At 42.7% G+C, this 21,510-nt stretch overlaps 1 protein-coding gene across 5 annotated transcripts in view; it reads left to right on the top strand.

Moving 5' to 3' along the window:
- CDH11 (cadherin 11) overlaps positions 1-21,510 on the top strand; it is a 148,432-nt gene that overhangs the window by 94,402 nt on the left and 32,520 nt on the right. For 4 of the 5 annotated variants that reach the window (XM_033127610.1, XM_033127613.1, XM_033127612.1 and 1 more), the window contains 5 exons: positions 1,065-1,464; positions 5,844-6,138; positions 9,015-9,134; positions 10,745-10,912; positions 14,352-14,539. In XM_033127610.1, coding sequence (XP_032983501.1) covers positions 1,237-1,464; positions 5,844-6,138; positions 9,015-9,134; positions 10,745-10,912; positions 14,352-14,539 — 999 coding nt within the window. In that variant the 5' untranslated portion in view covers positions 1,065-1,236. Of the gene's footprint in view, positions 1-1,064; positions 1,465-5,843; positions 6,139-9,014; positions 9,135-10,744; positions 10,913-14,351; positions 14,540-21,510 lie in introns of those variants that run through there. The other variant, XM_033127614.1, reaches the window with a different exon arrangement.

Genomic DNA, 21,510 nt, shown 5'->3' with positions numbered 1-21,510 from the left:
TGGCTGGGTGTCAGGAACAAGCCCTTTGGCCCAGTTGGTAGGATATGCAATTTAATTTTGCTTCTCCTCTTTGGAGAGAACTTATAAAGTACCCTTGGAAACACTGCTAGGTTAAGGTAGGATCGTTAGCTTCTTGAGTGGACCCTTATCAGACAAGAACAAATCTTGCTCATTCAATTGACACTATGGCCTCCATTGAGCCACCAGTGGGAACCTGGCCCATTATTTCACTGACAAATGTTTTAGTGACCATCAGTGATTTTTCAGGACCTGCACCCCACCTCCCTTATCTAGCAGAGACCATCATTGCCTCCCTTCTTCCTTATTTCCTTCAGTGATGCTGGATATCTTGGGACATTCTATGCTTGTGACCAGCTCTGGGCTTTGGGGCATGTTAGTTCTCCTGTGTGGACTTCCCCTCCATGTCCTTCTCGTCACAGTAACTCTCGCATCAGTGTTGAGCCCAGCCATCTCCTCTAAGGAAGTCTCCCTTAACTGTCCCCACTCCCTGCCATCTCCATCCTCAGTCCCCATCAATGACTCCCATAATGCCCTAAGTTCCCCTATTACAAAAATATACCCAAGCACAATTATCATCAAAAACATCAATATGCAGTGTGTACCAGTCGTTGTGCTGGGACTTAGGGCAGTCCTCATGTAACCCCCTTGCCCACCTTGCAATGAGTACAGGTGTCATCCCCGTTCCGCAAATGAGCAAGCTGAGCCCAAAGACGATCGCTGGCTTCCTGCAAACCCATATCCAGTAAGTGGTAAAAACAGACATTTCTGAGCAGCTGGATTCCACAGCACATTTTATCTCATATAGACCTTGAGGGATTTCTTTGTATTGTATGTGTTTCTCTCACTCACCGCGTGGTAAACTGCGAGAGAGTGGGGACTATTTCTTACTCTCGTCTGCTTCCTTAGTACCCAGAGCCAAGTGCTCACATGGTCCAATGTGGTAACAAAAAATAAAAAAATAAAAAAATAATAATTACAAAATGGAGTTGAGATGAAGTCAGGATAGAGCCTGCAGCTAATCTCAGCTTTCTCTCTGCCTGCAGAAGCCGACGGGGGAAGTGGGCAGCCCTGACGTGATGTGCTCAGCGAGCAGAGACATTCCATTCCCACAGAGGTCTGCGTGACGCGTCAGGGAGGCCACCATCGGCCAGGCTGCTGCACGGTTGGTGGAAGGGGTGACAGCTGCATTCTCCTGTGCCTACCACGTAACCAAAAATGAAGGAGAACTACTGTTTACAAGCTGCCCTGGTGTGCCTGGGTGTGCTGTGCCACAGCCAGGCCTTCACCGCGGAACGGAGGGGCCACCTGCGACCCTCGTTCCACGGGCACCACGAGAAGGGGAAGGAGGGACAAGTGCTGCAGCGCTCCAAGAGAGGCTGGGTCTGGAACCAGTTCTTTGTCATCGAGGAGTACACCGGGCCTGACCCCGTGCTCGTGGGCAGGGTAAGGCTGCTGTTTTTCAGTATTTATTTTTCTCCCTCCACCATTCCAATAGTAGAGTATGGCCAAAACAAACAAAAAATCTAGATGGGAAAACACTAATGGTCTGGCCATCCAGTGAGAACCATAAAACCACTGTTCATATATCCTTCCATCCTTTTTTTCTTTCACTTATCCATGTTAAGAACATTTCTGTTTTCCACTTAATGTTGTACCATAAGAACTTTGTGTTTTAATGGCTGCACAATAGTCTACTGAATGGGAATGGTGATTATTTAATCATTCTCCAATTGGGGGCATTTTTCTGACCACCCCTCAACCTCAACTTGGATGCCCCTTTGTGTACTCATACCCTCTGGACTCCTGGTGTCATAGCCTTCCTTTCTGTATTACACATGTCTATTTGTCTGTCTTCCTCACTGGACCCTAAGCTGCTTGCCATCAGGACTAGTGTCATCTTGTGCCCCCAGGTCCTGGTAGTAAAGTCCAGCTTTGGGGAAGCCTCTGTAAAGACGTGATGAGATGAATGGATGTATCATCGGAATGGGTGGCATTTTATCCATGTTGGCTTAGGGATGGCAAAACCTGGTGGGGGTGGCTTGAGAGTCCTAGCACCACTCAGATTCGGCGTTCTCTGTGTACTCCCTCCAGAGAAAGTGCAAGGAGAGAAAGAGAGCCCAAAATATGATTGAAAAAATGGCTGCCCACTACCAGTTACGGTAAAACATGCAGCTGTCTTTCAGAGAAGAGAGGCACTAACGACGAGGAGACGGGGTCATATACGTCAGAACAGAGAGCTGACTATGTGCAGGTGATGCAGAGCCAGGCAAATGGGAGACTAGGGCAGAAGAGTCTCTGATCTCAAGAGTCTTACCTAAGCAATTAAAAAAAAAAGATAAACTAAACTGAGGAGTAGGGGACTGACAATTCAATACACGTGATTTTGAATTTACAGGGAAACATTGGGAGAGATGAAGGAAGGTTTCATGGAGAACATGATAACTTGGGACCCGGAAGATAAGCAGGAATTATTCAGTAAAGGGTGAACAGGACAAGAGGAGATTTCAGGGGTGCTAATTTCTGAGCCTCACAGAGTCTAATGAAGTTACCTTAGTTGGTCCCTAACACGAGAACAGCATTCCCTAATTTATGAAATTGACATAGTTGGAGGAGGTGCATATTTGTGCGTCAATAGTATTGTTCAAGTTTGGGAAAGTGTTTTGTTGTGGTTGTTGTTTTGTTTTGTTTAAAGAGCTGTACCAATGGAATTTTATTCATTTATACCCAAAATGGAAAGATGATACCCAAAATAGAAGTCGATTTGGGAAATGGGAGCACAGGGAAATCATTGGCATGTAGGAGTCCCTAGTCGTGCATCGAAGAGATGGGCTGTGTGCCCAGAGAGGAAGAAGAGACTTCACCCATGGCAGGGGCTGTGTAGCTTGAACAATGTGGGGAGCTGTGCATGAGTTGTTCTTAGAAAATCAAACCTCTGCCTTGGGGACTTTCTCAGTGGGAAGCAATGGGTGTGTTATGGTGAGGGGGTTGCTGAAGAGACAGGTCCTGGAGAGCCATGTCTGCATCTCTGTGGAGCAAGCAGTTGCCATGCCTACTAAAAGCGAGCACGGGGAAAGGGCGGGGGGTGGGGAAGGGCAGTAGTGAGTGATGTTTAAAACCTAGGCCTGTGAGAATGGGTGTGATGTCAGGTTGGAGGGGGAAAAAGAAAGTGCTTGGATCCTATGGATCTTTCTTTTGAGATATTGCTGATCTATAGTTCCCCACAAAAAGGGGGGATAGGCTAGATGACTTAGATGACTGGTTCCCTAATAACCTTTGATTTGATGACTTTCAAGGCTGAGTGATTTAAGATGCTCTGAAAAAGTGGAATTTGGCAGACTATGGACTTTCAGATTTCTTGCAGGAAGCACAGTCTGTGTCATGCTGTGCTGTGCAGACAGGAACACATCAGTCTTCGAAGTTAGGAATCGCCTGTGTATGCCTCAGCAGCTGGATCCCTTGAGAGCATTGAACGGTCTTCCAAACTTTTTGTGTCAAACCTAATAAATACTGTTGTAATTGTGTATATCATCTTTGTTGGAGAGGGGAAAGAAAGGAATTTATTTTCAACTTTGAAATCTGAAAACAAGACAAAATGATGAGCAGTGCATCTAATTTTTTTTTTTAGTTATTTGATTGATCGTGAAATAATGTTTATTTAATTCCCAAGATTCTTGCCAAATTCATATGTACCTACAGGTACACCCCCCTGTAGCTATTTGATGTTTCACTAAGGTGCTGTAGATCAATTAGATATCTTTTAGGAAATTCAAACAATACAAAAAATTTTACAAAGCAGTTATGTTCAATCTTGATTTGTGACTCTGGACAAGCTCTCAAGGCCTTGGTTTCATAATAATAATTAAAATGGCATTGATAATAGTAAGTGTAAAATAATATAATACGAGGTGTGATCAAAAAATACAGTGAATGTTTAAATTAAAAAGATTATTACAGTAAAAGACACATTGCCCTTAATCCCCCTCAAAATACTCCCCCTCGCTTCGAACACACTTATCCCATCATTTTTGCCACTTTCTGAAGCAGTTCTGGAAGTCCTCTTTCGTGAGTGTCTTTGGTGGTGCTGTTGTGGCTGCCTCGATGTCCTGAATTGATTCAAAATGTTTACTTTTCATGATCATTTTGACTTTGGGGAAGAGCCAGAAGTTGCACGGTGCCAGATCCAGTGAATAAAGTGGATGAGGACACCCTGTAATGGTTTTATTTGACAGAAGTTGCCGTGCCAGAAGTGATGTGTGACATGGAGTGTTATCACGATGAAGGATGATTTATGGCACGCTTTAAAACACACTTTTTCTCAACCGTAGCTCACACCCGACTGCACCAAAGAAGTTGACACGTGTCACACACTGTTACTAAGGATCAGTGTGCCACTTCCCATATTGAAGATCCCTGCCTTTCCATTGGATGGCACTCAGCAGTGGCATTCACCATATTTTTTGATCACACCTCCTATTATTATAAAATAATAAGCTAAAGCGTTTTAGTTTGTACTGGATTTTCTAGAATCAAGGGCTTTTTATCGTCTCTGCTGCTCTTGAAACCTATGAGAATAGTGAAAGTAAAGCTTATCTTTTCCCACAAAAGACATAATGAGAGTAGAGGAATTCAGGTTACGATGAAAGCTGAAGAAATTGAGGTTGGACAGTAAGGGAGGGGGAGGTTATTGCTACATGGTATTTGGGGGAGTCAGTCTTACGAAAGAGCAGCACCTGGGCAGAGAGGTGCAGGATGGGTAGTTAGACCCGCATCATTTCCCAGCCCTGCTGAGTGTGGATTTAGGCAATTTCTCTGGGCGTGGTCAAAGGAGGGGAAACCTAAGGATATTTAAAATGCTTCCTATGGTCTGAGAAGCTGCCTATGGATCGGGCCATGTTTTACGACTAGACTGGGAGTCCTTCCCAGGCGCCTCCCCAGATCCTCATTCCCCATGTGTCACCAGCAGGGCTTCATGGAAAGGTCTGATCAGTGACTTGTTTGTCGTGATAAAATTCTGGAAATGTTAGTGTCTTTTAGAAGAGAACTGCTAAAGAACTGATAATAACATCCTTGCAGTAGATGAGGTAGAGCTACATGTACCAATGTGGAACGGTCACCCAAATTTATTCTCAGAAGAAAACAGGTAAAGAGAGATGCGTGCACTACAGCACTGTATTGCATATAAATAAACAGGGCATTTAGGTATCTGTGTAGATATTCTTGCTTATGCGTAGATTCCTTTCAGAGGATTCCACAGGAAACTAGTAACCACATTGTGTCTGAGTAGAGAAAACGAAGGAAAGGGAATCAGAACTGAGAAAGCTTAGTCATTGCATCAATGTTTGCTTTTTTTATTATTTGTAACATGCATATATTTCTTTCAAAATGACTCTTAATGTTTATGTACATGTGTACATATATTTTGCATGTGTACATGTATGTGCGGAAGAGGGAGGGAGAGCATGAATCTTAGAATTTAAAAAAAAGTCAGAGTTCAGGTTGGAGCCCTGGCTTCACTGCTCCCAGCTGTGGGACCTTGGCCATTATCTTCTCTAATGTTCCATTTCTTCCTTTGTAAAATGGGGTAGGAAGGTCTCCCTCTCGTGGTGTGCGTGTGTGTGTGCGTGTGCGTGTGCGTGTGTGTGTGTGCGTGTGTGCGTGCGTGTGTGTGTGCGTGCGTGTGTGCATGCGTGTGTGTGTGCGTGTGTGTGTGCGTGTGTGTGTGTGTGTGTGTACCGCGTGTTGTAGCAAACAGCATGTAAGTGGGTCTCCATCTCCCCAGGTGTCCTTCACGGAATTACAAATCTCACTTTCTCTTTTTCTAGCTTCATTCCGATATTGACTCTGGTGATGGGAACATTAAATACATTCTCTCAGGTGAAGGAGCCGGAACCATTTTTGTGATTGATGATAAATCAGGGAACATTCATGCCACCAAGACATTGGACCGAGAGGAGAGAGCCCAGTACACCCTGATGGCCCAGGCAGTGGACAGGGATACCAACCGACCTCTGGAGCCGCCCTCAGAGTTCATTGTCAAGGTCCAGGACATTAATGACAACCCTCCTGAGTTCCTGCATGAGACCTATCACGCCAACGTGCCCGAGAGGTCTAACGTGGGTGCGTACGGCGGGGACAGGGGGACCCATTCTTTCCTGGTGTCTCCCAGGAGGGTGGGGCTGGTGCCCATTCTCCCAAATCAGGAAGTAGAACTTGTGCTGCATCTTCTGTGCCATAATAACAAATAACCGTTTTATTTGCCTAGTTTCAAATATGTAAAATGGACCTGAGGTTTTAAAATCTAAATTTAGAAAATATGAGGCAGTGTAGAAAGGGAAGAACATGAATGAATCCAGGTCATCCTGACTCTGGCACTTATTAGCTATGTGACCTGACACTAGCTACATTTGTGCTCTTAGCCTTAGTTTCCACCTCGGTAAAATGGGGATAACAGTTTCTAGTCTTGCAGAATTCGAGATAACATGCATGCAGTCACTAGTGCAAGTTGATGTTCAGTAAGTAATAGCAGTGACAATATTTATTGCATGCAGGCATCGTGCTAATGAATTTACATGCACTCTTGCATTTCATTTGTGCAATGATTCATCTTTCCAGTGAGGTAGGTCCTATTCGACAATTTTGCAGATGGGAAACCCAAGCTAGAAATAGGTTAATTTATCCGAGGTCATCTGAGCTATTAAGTGGATCCAGAATACACCCTTAACCACGACACTATGTCACCTTCTATTAGAATAACTCAGAAGTAGGTAGGTCTTTTCATCATGCATCAAGACAAATTGCATTGTAAAAGGATAATAATTCCCTGAAGGATTTCTTCAGCTAGCCACCTTCTCCTGGCAATAACTTTCGGTTGGCTTTATAGAATGCATGTGGTTGTGGTCTTTTGACAAACAAGTCTCATGTTAAGAAAGGCTTGTCTTGCTGACAGTGAGCAGGGCTGCTCTGATCAGGGAGTGAGTCTGGGTATATGAGTCAGAGATTTAGATAGAGTTCAGACACATTTAAGGATCATTAGGGCTAAACCACCCTGTTAACAGATGAGAGAAACCCAGTGCCCAGAATGTGAATCAACCTGCTCAAGAAAGTGAGATGCAGAAGTGACCCTAGGACCCTAAGCTCCTTCCACTTTGCGTATGGAGCTTGTGATAAAAAGCAGTCTCCTCCTTATCCAGGTTAAGTCAAACCCTTCTCACACTTTATGAAAGCCATGCTGAGCCATTTCTTGCCTTCTCTTCCCATTGCTTTGCCCAGCCCTTTAGTCTCTCAGGAGTCACATGGGGATTTTAATGAGAAACAGCAGTCATCAAATAAATTATTAAACAGGGGACAGTAGTGTCAGCAAGTAAGCTGGGCTGCGTGGGAGGCTAGTCACCAAAAGGATACTCCAGGGGAATTTTCATTGTTTCCACCCTTGGAGGCTCCTCGATTCTTAGGGATGACCCCCGGACCTTCTGTCATGGCCTGTGAGAGCAGAGTCTGTTGTCAGACATACTGGGGTCGTATCATGGCCATGCCCCCGACCAGACAAGTGAACTCGATTTCTTCACTCTTTCTCAGTTTCCATTTTGTCATCAATAAAATAAGCATCATGTAAACGATGATGAGGGACAAATAACATAGATGTAAAATACAAAGAGTTGTAATGGACTCAGTGGAGTTGTAGGCACAAGTTAAGCCTAAAAAATTAAGAATTTTCCTAGCTGTGCCAAGATGGGAGAAAATAGAGCTTATTTTCCTTTATAAATCTCCATACCTAGAATAGTGCCTGGTTATGTGGGAGGAGCTCAAAAAAGGTTGTTTGCAAGAAATAACGAATTACAGAAAAGTAATCAGAAGACAGTAAGGTTTACTTTTCCACCACACGGAAATAACTGGCAATCACCAGTGGAAATCACCACATGGAAATCACATTAAAAAAAAATTGTTGGAGATTATATAAATGGGCTCCCTTGCCTCCCACATGGAACCTTGCTCCTCTGCTGAAAATGTCATGGAAAGAACTTAGGTTTGGTTGTTTGCTGGATGGGAGTTAGACTCCTGACTGTGGCAATAACCCACTTTCCAGAAAACATTGCAAAACTTCCTATCACTCATAACCAATATCTCACAAGTGCAATGGATGTGAAAAGTACTGAGTTGAGGGACAGTGGCAGAATACATGAAATGTGCCCTACACAGTGTTTGGCACCAAGGAATTAGATCACTGCTAGTTCTCTCCTTCCAGCAGCTCCACCTTCTCTCTGAAGCCCAACACGTCATGCCCCGAGACACGTATAACCATCACGGAACAGAAGTTTTTCTAGGAAAAACAATCTCATCTTCCCTCAATTCCCTCGTTTCCTTTCATCCTGACCCACAAATGCTCGCCTTATATCTCACCAATGTCCACTGGTGATTTTTGCATGTACCAGACCTGTTAGAGGCGGGGGAAGATGCAAGTGTCACACCACTAGGAAACAGCATCCTGTACAATATTTATAGCCATAAATTAAAACGTAGTATTAGCAGCCATTTTATTACATGCAAAGCAACAATAAAATGATGTATTTGTTGCTCTGCTATAGAAGGAAGACTGCACTGTGTCCTTTCGTGAAAAGCAATTCATCATTAGTTATCCATTATCATACTCTTTGGGAAGATTTTCATTTAATTATTTGATATACTGAACATTTCAATTGCAGGGTTTTTAGAATGTTTTGGTAATAATGTTCATAGTATTATTTTAACTCCTAAGCATAGCAGGAGGTACTATACATATAGAAAGCTCATTTTTAAGCTATGGGAATTTAAAAAAAAAATAAACTAGGAAGGAAGGAAGATTATTTTACATTGCGACCCTAGGAAAATTAAAGCATGTTGAATAATTATGGGGCTGTCCTCGGTTTTTAATTTGACGGTGAAACTTTGTAAACTAGAAATATAGTTTGACAAGCTAAGGGAGGGACTGTCACAAATGAATGTATTTGACTTTTAAGGAACGTCAGTGATCCAGGTGACAGCTTCAGATGCAGATGACCCCACCTACGGAAACAGTGCCAAGTTGGTGTACAGCATCCTAGAAGGACAGCCCTACTTTTCGGTGGAAGCACAGACAGGTACCGTAGACTGTCACTGTGGCTTGTGATGATACCTGTGCATGAGGGGCCCAAGCCTGCTCACGACACTTACTTGATTCTCCATTTTCTCACATATGGAAAGGGCCGCCTAGCCAGGTTATTACGAGGATTAAACACTAGGCACATACCGGGCATCCGACGAAGCATATTTATTATTATTTCTGTCTGTATTTCATCATGTCGCGATAATGTCATCTTAAAACACAACTTGCATCTTAAAATTGTATCCTATAAGTCAACTTAGGTGTAAGGATTTATCTTAAAATATTTAAACTTGATCTTCAAATTCAACCATGGAGCCACACGAGGAGACCACAGAATTTGCGGGCTGACGTAAAACTGGCAGCTCCCAAAAGCTGGCTTTGAAGGTCACGGGGCAGAGTGATGGGAGCGGGGGTTGATGTTCAAGTACGTGTGGGAGGCAGCACATTTCTAACCTCCTCCAAGTAATTCGTCTTTACTATTGTAGTTAAAATGTATCAAACATATCTGTTTATATGTATATACGTGGTCTACCAATCTCTTACTCGGTATTATTTCCACTTACCTATGTAATCATTTCTTTGTAGCCACTTTGCTTCAGATCACAATTTATGCAGCTACTTGCTTTGATTTCATAAAAAGCATTTGCATTTAGCCTTTCCAGATTAATCAAGGATGAATGTGGGACTTCATTTCAACATTTGAGATGATAAAAACTGGTGGAGGGACTCTGCTTCTAACTTACTTTGTCGCAGAGGCTCATGGTTAGGAGCCACGAATCTAAAACTACCAAATCATTTAACAGATAAGGAAAATGAGCCCCAGTGTATTCAAGGGTGTTTCTGAGAAACATGCTACCATTACGGGGTAAAAAAGGGGTAAGTGCTTAAGGCTTCTACAGTGGTCTTTCTAGTTCCAGTATAAATATTACCATATCCACAAAAGAAAAAGCTTGCATATGTGCCCAAGAGATTTAAGGGAGCATGGTTTTCATATAAATCATGTGCAGGGATCGTGTAGAATTCAATCATTAATGTATCATTGTTATCCGTCATTGATGGTAGTAGACAGTACATGTATAAGCATCATGCATATTTTTAACCCATTTGTTACATTCTTTTAAACAGTAATATTAGCATTTTAATGTATTGCATGAACTATATGCCTCCTTCTTTTAACCCAATATGAACCATAGAAATGTTTCTAAGAATTGCATTCAGGGAGAGACTTTCAAAAGATTCTGCCGGCCGTCCAAAAGCATGGGTTTAATCATGGATACCCGTGCTGTGGGCCCTCAAATATTTCCGTCTTTAAGATGTTTAAGTGTTTTGCCGGAGAATAATGAGGTTATTACTAGCATTTACAATGCAATACGTACAACACATCCAATTTTAACGCTACATTAACCATTACGCCCATTTTCTGGAACATACATCTATACGATGCTCCAGGTACGGCCGCCTTGGGTTCTAACCACCCTATGGCAGTGACTCTCCTGTGACGGCTGGTGCTGTTTTATTCATCTGTGCATCCCCCATGCCTGGCACGCTTTCTGTTGTAACATTGTGACAAATGAATGTCTGTGATGTTTCTACTCCCTTGTCCAGGGATCATCAGGACAGCCCTGCCCAACATGGACAGAGAAGCCAAGGAGGAGTACCACGTGGTGATCCAAGCCAAGGACATGGGTGGCCACATGGGCGGACTCTCAGGGACAACCAAAGTGACGATCACACTGACCGATGTCAACGACAACCCACCAAAGTTTCCGCAGAGTAAGTAGGTGGGCTTCGCTTTCACTTTTCAATGATGCCACAGCCAGCTGTCTTCTCTGACCCATTCCTGCTTACTCAACTTGGAAGAAATCGTCTAGAAAAATGGAGGTTCTTCACATCATTCTTGCAAAAGACAAAAACCAGACAACCATAACCACAACTAGAAAACTTAAATACAGTAGAGGTAGTGGGAGAAACAGGAGACGTAAAAAGTTCCATGATCTGAGAAACAAAAAAATCTATTTTGCTAGCTGGGTATTTTATTAGATGCTACTGATGTGATTTAGTAATGAACCTTTCTCTGGCTTAGTGTTTTCATTTCTAACCTGAGTACAACCATACGTTATCTCTTGCTATGTAATAGACTATCAAAACCTCTGTGGTTTAAAACAATACTAATAGTTTATTTTTGTCATGAATCTGCAATTTGGGCCAAACTTGGAAGAGACAACTTGTCGTTGTTCCCGTAGCATCAACTGGGGACCGTTTGGCTGGGGCTGGAGGATGCACTTGCACTGCGGCTCGCATGGCTCCTGAGCTGGTATTGGCTGTTGGTTCCTCTCCATGGTGGCCTCTCCGTAGTAGAGTGCCTTGGACAGGTTCTGAAAGCAAGACCTCCAAGGACACCAAATAGAAACTCTATTGCCTATTGTGATCTAGCTTTCGAAATCCTGTAGCATCATTTCCACTGTTGTCTTAAGACTGCCCAAATATAAGTGGAGTTCTAGTAGACCCCACCTTTCAATGGAAGGACTGGCAAAGTCACGTTAAAGCACCAGCCTGTGGGATGAGAGATACTGTTTTGGCCTTTTAGGGAAAGTACTATCTTCCACAGGACCTGATTCATAGGATGTTAGAACTAAATGAGCAAGTCTAAAATCCCACACTGATAACCTGGCCTACGTTGTCAACAAATGTTAGCCATTATTATTATCTGGGGGGGTTATGGTCCATTCACAAAATCTATAAAATTGCTGAGCGAAATTAGAGAAAATGATTTTGAAAGGTTGCCATTAATAATCACAACTACAGTAATTACTGTTGTTTAATGAATAGTCGCTACCATTGCATGTCTCTGCAAGAGCCTACGTTTTACAGATACAGGTGCCACAAAAGGTGCAGTAAGTTACCTGAAGAATGTGGCAAAGCCAGAATTGGAACACGAATGTGTTTCTATACGTATAAGTACAGACAAAGGTACAGCATGATCACGATGCTGGTGCCCCTTGTACCCGGGGAGCTCATGGTGGAAGTGTCTTTTTCATCACATGAGGAGAGTAGCTCGTAGAGTTTATTGCCAGATAAACTTGTGAGCTTGTGAGTTTATTGCCAGATAAATGGCATTTTGTGCAAACAAAGGGACAAGGAAGGCACCGAAGTATGTGTCCAGGAAGGCACCATGGCCACCCAAAGGACTCCAAAGACAGCGATCTATGAAGGGAGACATTGAGACAGAATAACAAGGTGATGACCATTTCTCCTGGGGTCACAGAAGACATGAAGAAAGTCTGCTTTGCCTGCTCAGGCTCAAGGTTCAGCATCCCCAGTAAGCTTAAGGCTCATAGAGTGCTCTAAAAGCTGCACGCTCCATTATCCACACTATAAAATTGTCTGGAGTGCAACAAGGAGAAGGCTGAGCAGGCTTATGAGCAGGCCGCCATCAGTGCCATTGCCCTCAAACAATCATATAGTAAAGTTACATCTCTACTCTGCAGATACCAGTTTATAGCCATGAACTCAAGTGAGATTTGGAGAAAATCAACTCATAGCAGGCTTTTCCAGACCTTCCTGCAAAGTTGTAATTATCTACAGATACTCCCACTTCCCACTTCTCCTTTAATATGGAGGGCATGGTGTGATTCCGTGGCGTACGGGTCCAAACTGCAAGTATTCAAAGCCAAGTAATATGCATAAATATAGAGTGCTGGAACTGATAAAACCTATGTCAGGGGAAACTAAATCTTAAAGAGATTAAGTGACTTGACCAAGACCCCTCGGCTTGGGAGTGGTAGAGGCAAGTTTTCTAAACCTCGCTGTTTTACATTGTTTCATATAGAATATTTTTAAAATGTGGAAATGCCAGTAAGATTATCTCATGTCTTATTTCCCTACTGAACACCTTCCAGTGGCTTCCCATCAAATGTAAACAAAACTTGCAGGACGTCTCATACATGCCCTTTCTTACACAGTGGGGCCCCAAACTATCTATGTACCTTCATTTCTTAACAGAAGGCTGCAGTCACTTGTTTTCTTGCTATTCTGTATGTATTCAGTATGTTCCCACCTCAAAGTCTTTGTCATTTGCTGTTCCCTTTGTGTATAATTTTTATCCCCAGATAGTCACATGATTTGTCTTTCTCAGTCCCTGCAAGGGAGTTCATAAGCCTTCTTCTGATGGATATCTTCTCTGCTTACCCTAGTCAACATCACACTCTCTCTGCCACTTTCCCCTTCTGTCCCACACATACTTAACATAAACTTACACAGTCATACACACTCACACTTATACACACACACTGACATACGTCTTACACATACACACATGCACACTGAGGTACATACTCATACCATACAACACACACAGACACACACTCACACACACACCGTCACACTCACACACAATCATATATTAAACACTCACTGTCTCATTACCCGCTGTCCCTTAGCCTACTTTGTTTTTTGTCTTCCTAGCCAGGACATCAGAGTGTGTATACATTTGGTTTTTCTCTTTAGTGCACCTCAATAAGGGAGGAATCTTGACAGTTTCTTTTACTGCTGAATATCCAGGGGCTAGGACAGTGCCCGGCACATATTAGGTTCCTGATAAATATTAAGGAAATACATAGGGAATGATTGCATTATGGGAAACGTTTCCAGATAAGATAGTATTTGATAGAATGGTGAAAGAGGTAAAGTAAGAGAAGAGTCAAATATAGAGTTAGAAGTATCATGACCTTGAAAGATAAAATTTGCACTTGTTTTTAAAAATGTACATGGAGCTGTGGAAAGCTTTTAAACAGAAAAAGGTGCTTTTCTGGGAATCCGGCAGGGCCAGATGTGAGCCTTAGAATTAATGTTTGGACCATGCTGAAGATGTGGCAAGTCTTGGCTATTTGAATGTAAGAAGATTGCACGGCCCTCCATCATTTCCTAATGAGAGATGTGACTGAACATTGTTTTCCTTCCTTACATGGGGCAGGTGACCCCACCGTGTCACCTTGGACCCAGATATTGTTTCATCTTTCTTTGTAGAACACATTTCTTTGACAGAGCAGGCCATGTGGGATCTGCCTCCCGTCCATTCACTTCTTTCATGTTTTCAATCAATAGAAAGTTCAATTTCAAGCCCTTTGAGAAATTTATTGGGACTCAATGAAATCTAAAGTCTTACAGCTGACAAATAAAAGGGAAAATAAAAATAGATGTCTTCTTCTTCTAGGCGTATACCAGATGTCTGTGTCAGAAGCAGCTGTCCCCGGGGAGGAAGTGGGAAGAGTGAAAGCTAAAGACCCAGATATTGGAGAAAATGGCTTAGTCACATACAACATTGTTGATGGAGACGGTATGGAATTGTTTGAAATCACAACGGATTATGAAACACAGGAGGGCGTGGTGAAGCTGAAAAAGGTAAGCACGCATGGAGTTCCTCCTTTACCTCTGCCACGCTGAGTCTGTTAATATAAGCAGCTCAGAACATATTCTGTCTCAAATATCCAAGTTCCACTAAATTGCTGGACCCTCTGTGAAACCGGGACTGGTCCTCTGCTTGATTTTCTCTCAAAATTGAACCTGAGAAACAATAATAATGGGCTTTCCTCCATAGTCAGTTAAATTGTCACCGAACAATGTGTCCTTGGTATTAATTCATTACACAGAGGGGATGATTATTCTTTTCTTGCTTTGTTTTTAACGTCTGACATTTTCTCAACACTAAATATTGGCCAGACAAAGCTGGTGCCTCCTCCAAACATCCTCTCATTTCCTTTTTACAACACTCATAAAAAGTAGATAGTATTATCCCAGTGGACCACGAGACCTGGATTTAATTATGAGGAGACAGGGGCTCAGACAGATTAAACAATTTGACCCTGTCATAGTCACACAACTGGCAATTCGCAGACACAGAATTCATACCTAGAGTATTCTGGAACAACTTTCCTCTCAAGACCTTTTGGAAACAGCTGGGCCAGAAAGGGCTTCTAAAGGAGAGCTAGGTAAGACTCACTTACAGTAAGTGAAGAAACAGTTACAGTGTATCCTACAGTGGTTTTCCCCTGGGATTTACCACTTGAGAAATCAACACCTCTCCATCATCAAAGTGTATGAAGAATTAAACGTGAATTGGATGATGGGATTACCTTGGTTTTAATCAAGCATTCATTTTCAAGTTGGTTTTATAGCACGAATATTAAGCTCTGTGTTGTGATGGAAAAGATTGGACTGTAACACTGCTAAAAAAAAAAAAAAAAATTAAGTTAAAGAATCAATAAAGAGGCCAGTAGCTGAAGAGAAGGCAAGGGTAAGGTGGAGGGAATCTTTCAGTACGGGGAGGAAGGAGAGATGATTTTTCTAGGAAGCTGATTTTTCACAACATTTGAAAGCATTGTTGGGTTTGGGAGAAATAGGACGGGACACAGAATGGAGAGAGGATAAGGGTGACTGTCATAAAAGAATATGGAAGTTGAGGTGAACTTTGGATATGGGAAAGTCAACATTAATGCAATGGATTGAATGGTGTGGCCGTAGAAGCCTACTCGTCAGCCAGGGGCTGGGTAACCACCCGCGCTGGTGTCTCCTCTGGACAAGTAGCTGCGTGAATTACCTGGAGCACAGAGCTGCCAATGTGGCTCCTTAATTAATATCACTGTGCCTCCTGCTTGACACTGACGTACGAGCATTGACACCAGCGATTTCTGCCTCCCATCCTTCGCTGTTCAAGTAATTGGGTAGTTGGTTATGCTACGGTTGTCACCTGCTTTCCATGTATTCAGGGCATAAACACACACTGTGTCTCTAAAGTCCCGAAACATTTAAATCACCCCATGGAACTCACACATCGCAAATGAGCTCTGTGCAGATGATTAATTTGCACATTTCCCCCCGATTCAGTATGTTTATTCCAAGCAAGAGGATAATCGTCTATAAAGCACTGATGTTTAGGTTTAAAGCAGAGTCAGATGTTATTTCATTTGCTTAAACTTCTAGCACAAAGTTCCAAATGTCTACGGGGGGTGGGGGGCGAGGGCGAGAGAGGAGGCGGGGGAGGGAGAGGTGAATGTAATAGAGTGAAATGATGGATGCTTCTGGAAGTCATTACGCAGGATGTAATGATATAGAAGGATGTGGAGAGACAATGGAAATATTTTTGTCTTTTAAAAATATTCTGCAGTATCATTTTTTCACTCATTTCTTAATCCGTTAACCCATTTTTTTTCCCTAAGAGTTACTGAGCTGTTGTTATTTGTCAGGCAGGCCTTCAATGAGAGGCTGGCCATCTAATGTTGAAGACATAGCGTTGTGGACACAGGGAGACTGCAATTTAACGAGACAGTGAAATTAAAAGACAATTAAAATAGGGCTGCTTTTCTCAGCCTGGGCACTAAGGACGTTTCAGGACAAATAATTCTTTGTTGTAGGAGGTTCTTCTGTGCATTGTAGGATGTTTAGATGTATCCCTGTCCTGTCCTCACTGGACGTCAGTAAGCACACCCCCTACGCCACCCTACCAGTCGTGATAATAAAAAACTCTAGATGTCGTCTAATAACCCTGAGGTGAGTTAGAGCAAAATCATTCCCCAGTTGAGAACGAAGTGTAATAAAGTGTGATAAGGTCTATGAATATGGGTCAGCAATGACTTCTTACAGGGCAGTTCTTGAGCTGAGTCTCGATAGATGAGTAGGACTTTACCAGATAGATAAGGAGAGGAAGGGCAGGAAAAAAGAGCTCAGGTATTGAGGAAAAGGACACGTTGAAGAAACTTGAATAAGTTCAGTCTTGAGGGTTTTGAGATGGATACTGCAGGGCCCGTTGAGAAACTATTCCTGGAATTCCAGGGAGAAATTACAAAAGAACTGAAGAAGGGAGAAATGGTGAAGGTGAAGAATTCAAGAGATATTTAGGAGGTAGAGGCATTCATTTATTGAAGAGCTTAGGAAGCAATAAATATTTCTTGAGTACTGACTCTGTGTCAGACCCAGTAAGTGTCAGGGGTATAGTGGTGCAAAAGATAGGGAGAGCTGCCCTCAGGATATTCTGTCTGTGTGGTTAGCGGAAAGAAGAACCAGTACCAAATAAAAATGAAACTTATCCATGGCTTGGTCGATTTGGGAAGGAAAATTCAATTTGTTCACTGCAACACCCATTACCAAGTGGGACTTCCCTTTATTACAAAGATATCCTGGTACATTTCTGACTTATTTACTTTCAACCAAATAAACTTCTTGTAAAACAGTGTGAGGGCAGCATTAGAGAACATTTTAAATATTCCCAATTTTTATAAAGCCATTTTGATGTCTAATTATTTCTTCAGTTCTTTGCCCACGTGTATCCTGATGTGGATATATAACATGTTAAACGGTTGCAATCATAGGGTGATCTGATTTGTTAACTTAATGTCATATCATAAACATTTTACATGCTGTTCTATAATACATATAATCATTTTTAATGACTACATAACATCCCACCCTATTGATGGATCATTATTTCCTTAATAAAATCTCACAGTTGGAGCTGGTGTTTTGTGTGTACATTTCCCCCAATTAGATATAGCCCTGGACTATATCTAACAGATATCATGCATTTTTGAATATTGTTTGTTTCAGTATTCTCTTGAATTCATCCCTCAGGGAGAATTTGCAGAGGTGGGATTAGTAAACTTGGGGGTATTGAGATTTTTATGGCTTATGTAGTGTGCTGTCTCCTTTAGCTTTATTTCAACTACTCATAACATGGACATAAATGTTCACATGAGAAGCTACCTTAAATCTTTTTCAGAAGGGAGGCAGGAAATAGGTTGTAGGTAAGTGTCTAAATGCTCTTCACCCATCAGCCCTGTGCCTCATTAGTCAGAATGACTGGTGTGTAGGATCATCTGTGCACTAGGGAGGCAAAGACCAGCAGAAATCAAGAAAGCTCAGTAGAGTCCTTTGGGATGCTCCCCACCTTACCGGGGTGGGGGAGGAGTGGCTGCAGATGGGCCGCTACTGGAACACACTCCTCTATCCGGGGGAGTTTGAAGAAGACAATACAAGGCGGTGAGGCTTGGGCTGACCACCAGAAAAAGAAAACTTTGTACAATCTCACCAACCTAGGAAACGGCGTTCCAGATAAGTGTTTACAAAGATGTGGCAAGTTTTGCTTGGGATCTGAAAAAGTATTGGCCAGACTTGAGCATGACTGTACTAGCCTGAACATCAACAGGACCATCCATTGGCAGCATGGCTGTCTGGGCATATGCCTAAACCAAGTGCCAAAGGTTTTGCCCTAGGAATAGCCCGACTACCTGAAATCAGAAAATTTAGTCTTATCAGGTCTCAGAACTACCATATTCCAGTGTTTTTATTCTAATTTTGTCTAATAACTGTAGAGATTTTAGAGAATCTTCAACATTCTCATAAGTTTCACTTATAAATATCATTCTTTTTTGCTGTGCAGTAACCCAGTGAAGGATAAAGGAGATGCTGAATTCCATAATGGTGGAGCAGCTGGGGGCCCCTTTTGCATCAGGGATGGGGAATGTTTCCTGACTCTGGGGGATAGAGAGGTGGGAAGATGATGGAGAAAGTGTCAAGGATGTTGAATGTGTTTAACCTTCCTGAAACTGGACTCATCCTTCATTTGGAGTTTTGTAGCACTAGGTCAGGACTAAATGCTAGGATTGTATGCCCATTCAAAATCAGTGTTTGCCAGGCAGATGGCAACAGCATGGCAGGTGGCAGGTGGATGTCTGCCTCAAAAGACCCGTCTTTCCAAACATTTGGTAGTTTGGCATCATCCATAATGCTAATTGTGAAGTTCTATTTCCTAGGCGTGACGACATGTTTCTCTTCCATAATTTTACTTTTTACCCTTTGCACATTGATCCACTATACCCCTGTCATCCAGAATAAGGGGGCGTTTGCCATCAATTTCCCAGTAACTGCAGCCATTCAAGTGCGACTTTCCAATTTTTTTCATATCTGCGTAAAATCTATATTGTTTATAATTGTTTTTCTTTAAATTCTTATGTCAAGGAAGCATTATTGTCATTGTCCTATCACTTGCCATAAATAGAAGGTATCCTAAAAACGAACACAATCAAAACAAGATAACATCATTATAGTCTAGCTAGAGAATTATATCATAGTCTCTCAAGAGTAAGGTTATGAAGAATAACATATATGTCAAAAATCAGCACTATATTGAGATGGTCTTCATGTGTTCAGGAATGGAAGAATTGGAAAAGCAATAACTGTCAATAAGTAATTTAATGTAATTCAACAAACCTACCCACCAAAATTACCCATAAACCACCTTAAGTCCTCTTATGGGCCACTGCTAGTAAGGGTCCCAGACACTGGGAAATGCTACATGGTCAGAAACTTAAAAAATTAGGCTGTTACTCCCTGGAACTTTGCCCCAACCAGTGCATTGCTCAGGGCACTCTCAGCTCCGAGGCAGCTGGCCCTGCACTACAAGCTATGGAAGGCTTTTGCAGCAGCAGAAGGCCTGCAGTGGTTTGGGGAACTTGTGGTGGTGGACAGTCAGCCACTCTCTTGAGTGGCAGTCTGGGATCTGCAGGCTCAAGGCAAGTGGTGCCTGGCCTTGAAAGGCATTCTGTGAAGTGGTTATAGGCCATGCACTGGCGCAAGAAATGAATCTGCATTAACTTTGCAAAAACCACCGTACATGAACCTTGTGACTCCCTGGGATCCTACCCCACCCACCTTGCGCTGCTAGTGCTGCATTGCTAGGGACACTCTCAACATCGGGTCAACCAGCTCGGCCTGTGCACCTAAGGAGGCTCTGTCAATGGCTGAGCCTTAAGGCAGCCGGCAGGTGGCAAAATACCTAGGGGGACTGTGGGCCTTTTGCTAAGCTGCCCCAAGCCCAATACTGTGGCAGCTAGCCTCAGATCACAGCGAGACCACCCCCAGGAGGCCATGCCTCCAAGTCCTGCGCAGGTAGCAACTGATGACATATATCTGCATAGCTCCTATGGGGAAGCCCCGGGCTGGTCACAGATAAGGCTGAAATTGGCCTGCAGGAGAGTCTCGCCCAAGAGACACCAGAAATAATACACCCAGAGGCTGGCTTCAGAACTCACCAGAGCACTACCCAATTAGCCCCACAAGTGGCACACCCAAAGGGGGGTCTCAACAGGCACAAGAGCCCAGGGGGATAAGTCTCTCACTAAGGGGTCAGCTACCACACAGCAGCTCATACATAGGACATAGCCAATCCTCACAGCCACTCAGCTTGGGAGTCAGTCCCACCTACTGACATGCCAAAAGCAATCAAGGCTCAACTACAACAGATTACACCAACACACAGAGGGGACACTCCTGGAACACATGCACAGATGATCAAGGAGACTGCATCACTGGACCACATAGGACACATACTACATAAGGCCACCTGGCAAAGACTGAGAGACATAGGAGATCTACCTAATGCATAGAAGCAAACACAGAGAGGCAGCTAGAATGGGGAAACAAAGAAACATGTCTCAAATAGAAGACAAGAAACCTCCGGGGGTGGGGGTGGGGGGGACTAAATGAAATGGAGGCAAGCAACCTACCAGAGGCAGAGTTTAAAACACTGATTATAAGGATGCTTAAGGAAATTAGTGAGGACTTCAACAAAGAGGTACTAAGCATAAAGAAGGACATAAAAACCATAAAAAAGAACCAATCAGAAATAAAAAGTACAATAACTGAAATGAAGAATACACTAGAAGGAATCAAAGGCAGATTTGATGCAGCAGAGGACTGAATCAGCAATTTAGAAGACAAGACAGCAGAAAACACCCAATCAGAACAAAAAGAACAATAACAACAAAAAGAAGATCGTTTCAGGGACCTTTGGGACAACATCAAGAATAACAATATTCGCATCATAGGAATACCAGATGGAGATGAGAAAAAGCAAGGGATCAAGAACCTATTTGAAGAAATAATGACTGAAGACTTCCCTAACCTGGTGAAGGAAATAGACACCCAAGCCCAGGAAGTACAGAGGGTCCCAAACAAGATGAACTCAAACAGGCCCACACCAAGACACATTATAATTAAAATGGCAAAAGTTAAAGACAAAGAGAGAATCCTAAAAGCAGCAAGAGAAAGACAACTATTACTTACAAAAATGGTCCCATAACACTACCAGCTGATTTCTCAACAGGAACTTTGCAGGTCAGAAGTGGGTGGAGGGAAATATTTCATATGATGAAAAACAAGGGCCTACAACCCAAACTATTCTATTCAGCAAGGCTATCATTTAAAATTGGAGGAGAGATAAAGAGCTTCCCAGACAAGGAAAAGCTAAAAGAATTCATTACCACCAAGCCAGCATTACAACAAATGTTAAAAAGACTTCTTTAAGAAGAAGGGAAGGGGAG

The sequence above is a fragment of the Rhinolophus ferrumequinum genome, chromosome 15 (genome assembly GCF_004115265.2).
Source record: "Rhinolophus ferrumequinum isolate MPI-CBG mRhiFer1 chromosome 15, mRhiFer1_v1.p, whole genome shotgun sequence".
NCBI classification, from domain to species: domain Eukaryota; kingdom Metazoa; phylum Chordata; class Mammalia; order Chiroptera; family Rhinolophidae; genus Rhinolophus; species Rhinolophus ferrumequinum.
The sequence above is the reverse complement of the archived record's forward strand: the minus strand, read 5'-3'. Positions and strand labels throughout refer to the sequence as shown.